This window comes from Symphalangus syndactylus, chromosome 3, assembly GCF_028878055.3.
Source record: "Symphalangus syndactylus isolate Jambi chromosome 3, NHGRI_mSymSyn1-v2.1_pri, whole genome shotgun sequence".
Lineage (NCBI taxonomy): Eukaryota > Metazoa > Chordata > Mammalia > Primates > Hylobatidae > Symphalangus > Symphalangus syndactylus.
In genome coordinates this window covers 142,688,088-142,691,986 of record NC_072425.2, presented here as the reverse complement: position 1 = coordinate 142,691,986, position 3,899 = coordinate 142,688,088, and the positions used below count along the sequence as shown (strand labels likewise).

Below are 3,899 nucleotides of genomic sequence, written 5' to 3'. Positions count from 1 at the left end.
AGCATTCATGAACAAACTCCAAGAAGACTTGGGCCACTTCTTTTTATGTTGCTACTCCCCATCCCTTAAGGCCACAGTTATGTGCTTTCTTTGGAGTGGGATAAGAAGGATAACACAGAGAGGAAAAAAATGTGAAAAATATTAAAATACCCTGCCGCAGAAGGAAGGAAAGCAGCAGAGGAAAGAGGAAGGGATTCTTTTCTGAAATTAAACTATCCTTTTCCTCCTTTTCTGAACGAACTGGCTATACAGTGAAAGCACAAGGCTTTGTAGCAACCTGCAGGATATATTGATCTTGTTCTTGCTTTCAAGGTTATTTATTTACTTATTTTAAGGGGTGTGACAGACACTGTAGAAGAGGAGAGGGACTTTCATGTGCAGAAGATGGAGCCATGTGTTTGCAATCCTCTTCTGTAGTGTGTGTGTGTGTGTATGTGTGTGTGTATATGTGTGTGTGTGTGATTTTTTTTTAGAAAGTCATTGTGAAGAGGCTGAGGCAACAACCTCACCCAGAAATTGTAGTCACAGAAGAACCATTAACTTCTAAAGGTCTTCATTGCACAGGTCATAGCTCCTGCAGCACCTGAAGTTCACCAAATAGACACTCCACCTTATGTCTTTCACATCAGCACAGTTCTTTAGGCAGCCCATGAAGGTTAACCAGGGAGTACCATCCCCTGTGGAGGGGAGAAAAAACAGATCAGAAAGCCTGGACATGAAACTTCTGCAAAAAAACTTTTCTCCAGACCACGGCAACATATAGAAATAACCTTGTGTAGTTCAAAGCTCAGTTATTCAAATGTAAAGAACTGGAAGCAAGCTGGGGGCTTCCCAAAAGAAATGCAGTGATGGAGCAGTCTCAAAGGATTATCTGGGGTAGGGCAGTAAGGAGAGCAGGAATTCAGGGATTGCCAAAGCTGGGTGTTTCTCTTGAGAATCTTAACACTGGTTCAAGTGAGGGTTATAAATGCCAAGAGGTAGTTTAGCACAAAGGGTGGAAAAAGAGAAATCATGATGTCTCATCTTAACCATCCAGGGCAATTCAGCCAGAGTCTACTGATGATACTGGCCCTTCTATTTCCACAGTTTAGAACCATCTGTAAGGAAGCCCAGACAGGCACAAGGACCAAAAGCCGCCTTCCCAACTCAACAACTCACTGTTACCCATTGGGCGTAGATTACACCTATTCTCTTACCTTGATTTATTCTCCTCTGTTTTCTTCAGGCTTCTCAAAATACTAATTCCTTAGCTATAGGCCCCCACCCTCCTTAGTGACCACCTCCATCTAATTTTCATTATGGTATAAGATGGGGATGAAGGAATTAGCCATCCCAGGTGTGAGACTGCCTGTAGTAAAAGTAAAGTAAGGTCTCTCCTTTCCCCTGTGGCTGATACATCCCTGTAGACTTCCTCTGCCCATTCTTCTTTTCCCCAACCCACAACTTACTTTTGAACATCCTTCCAGCCACGCAGGCCTCTTCTGTTGCTGCTATGCATATTCCTCTTCCTCTAGAGCACTTTTCTCCTGGGAACTGGAGGTGGCACATCCTACACTGAACAATTTCTATCACTTGGCCAGAGAGTGGGAAAGAGAAGTGTGAAAAGATGGCACTACCAGGAAAGAAACCCTCTCCCCTTTTGGGTTAGAAGTCTGCCTAGAGCCAGAGGGCTTTGCCAGAGCCCATCAAGCGTGAACATCTTCCTCTGTGAAAATACACTAAGCCCATCAAGCGTGAACATCTTCCTCTGTGAAAATACACTAAGCCAAGAGAGTGACTGAGGTTTATGGTCTCAGGAATTTTAGCCTGAAAAATGGGAGGGGAAAGAAAGGTGGAGGAATAAGGAAAAGTGAAACATTATCAAGACTGAGGTGATCAGACAGGTCCTCTTCATACTTACCAGGAAAATTGTTTTTCATGGCAACTATTTCATCGACTGTACTGGCAAGAGAAAGAAAACACATCTGAAATGTGCCTGAGATTTACTCTTGTATTGGGTTCTTATAGTCTGCCCTTCAGGGTCCATCCTGCACTCTTAAACTGGAGCCATTCCAGGCCCTCTCTGTCCCCCTAATGCCTAGTCACCTACTGGGCATCTCTGCACCTCTTCTCTCCTAAATCTCTTCACCTCTTCAGGGCTTCTCAGATTCATCTACCAATTCCTATAGGATGCAGCACAGACCAGAAGGAGAAAGATAAGTGCACATGCTTTTTTGCTTCATTCCCTTCTTTTTAATTGACTCTGTGTGGCACTCTTACCTGTGGGTGCCTGGAATCTGACAATGGGGACAACCTGAAATTCCTGAAGTTGCCACGCTTTAGATTTGGCCAAGCAATACCGGAAAAGCCAGCATTCCACTTCCTCCTTTTCCTTTTCCTTGCCCTTCACTGACACTCACTCCTGACCTTGTCAGTTGATGCTAATGTTATTTTGTCAGACCTAAAATCAGCTCCCATCCCAGTTCTGTCCTGCTAGGAAAGGTTGTTGAGTGTTGGAACTTAAGGTCTATTTGTATTTTGGGTTTTTTTAGCCCCTGGTGCTCACCTCACCCCACTCATCTTTTCCTCCTCAGACCTTCCCCTTCTCATACCACTTACCTATTTCTACTCACCTGCATCATTTCTCATTGAAAGTGACCCAGATAATGCTGTTGAAAAAAAAAAAGATACACTGTCTGCAGACCTCATTTTCCAAACCCCAACTCAAAGCTTCTATGAAAATCCACTCAATTCCTCTGTAATCTGCCTATTTCCCCCCATAAAGGAAGGGAGAAGAGCTTTAGTTAAGGTCCTGGGGACATGACATACCCCTGGTAGAAGGCATAATATTAGAGCAGAAGCTCATCATGCTTCGGTTACCACAGGACTCCCATGAGAAGGCCTCTGTCATGGGTGCTCTCACCTGTTCCTAAATTCAGGCCTCTTACCAGATGTCAATCCTAGGGACTCACCCCTAAAGCAGCAGAGCAGGATGGGGAGTTCCAGCAAGAGGGACTTGTCCATTTTGGAAAGAGGGAGGGCCAGGCTACAGCACGAAGCTTCAAGAGTGCCTATTTATACACCTGCAAGGTTGGGCTTTCCTGCGAAGGGTTAGGGGTGGGGACTCTGTGGAAGTTCTTGGAAGGCATACGCTGCTCCTAGGGAAATCAATGACTCTGTAATTTCTCTTCTTTGCAACTTGGTGGGGAGAGGGAAAGGCCAGGTCAATCCTGAATCTGATTTATTCCAGTTCTACCACTCAGGATTTTTGATGCCAGGTTCTATGGTCTTTTCACTATACCGTACTGTAAGAGAATGCAAGGATAAAGCTGGGCTGGATGGGTAGAATTGAGAGTCATCTACACCAAGACATTCATTAAAGTTGAAAGAATACATAAGTATAAATCATTGGAATGCAGAAAGGCAAAAAGAACGCTGAACACAAACTTAAAAAATACATACCTCTAGGAATAGAGAAGAGAGGGCACAGAAAGGTTAGGCTCAGAGGCATACAGAGGGTTCCCATGAGGAGAGTAAAGTTTCTCACTGTCAATCATCCTGGAAAGAAGCAGACCCTAGGGTAGAAGATGAAAGCTGAGGAGGGAATTGTTTTCCTTTCTTGGGGCTTTCTGGTGGCTGCGACTTAGACTTCAGTTGGGAGAGAGAGATTTAAGACTACTTCATCTGGAGAGAGGTAAGCTGGTCCTTCTCACTTGATGGCAGGCCAGGGTATTGAACCTGCGGATTCTAAGAGCAGCCATATCTAGTATCTCATTTTAAGTTTTCTGTTCATTTCCTTCAGTTATTCCTATGCATTCAGTACATTGTAATGAATGTTGCAGCTTAGTCTTCATTGTCATTGTAGAGAACTGACGGAAGAGCTTGTGCCCATGCTTAGGGCAAAGCATGTATTGCTAGGA

The 3,899-nt window shown here is 44.2% G+C and overlaps 1 protein-coding gene across 1 annotated transcript; it reads right to left on the bottom strand.

Moving 5' to 3' along the window:
• Positions 1-374: 374 nt before the first annotated feature.
• Positions 375-3,003, bottom strand: PATE1 (prostate and testis expressed 1). Its single transcript, XM_055273652.2, has 5 exons — positions 2,952-3,003; positions 2,613-2,648; positions 1,901-1,936; positions 1,449-1,571; positions 375-677 (listed from the first exon to the last, which is right to left on the bottom strand). The coding sequence occupies exons 1-5, from the start codon at positions 3,001-3,003 to the stop codon at positions 544-546; spliced, it is 381 nt and encodes a 126-aa protein (XP_055129627.1). The 3' UTR covers positions 375-543.
• Positions 3,004-3,899: the final 896 nt, after the last annotated feature.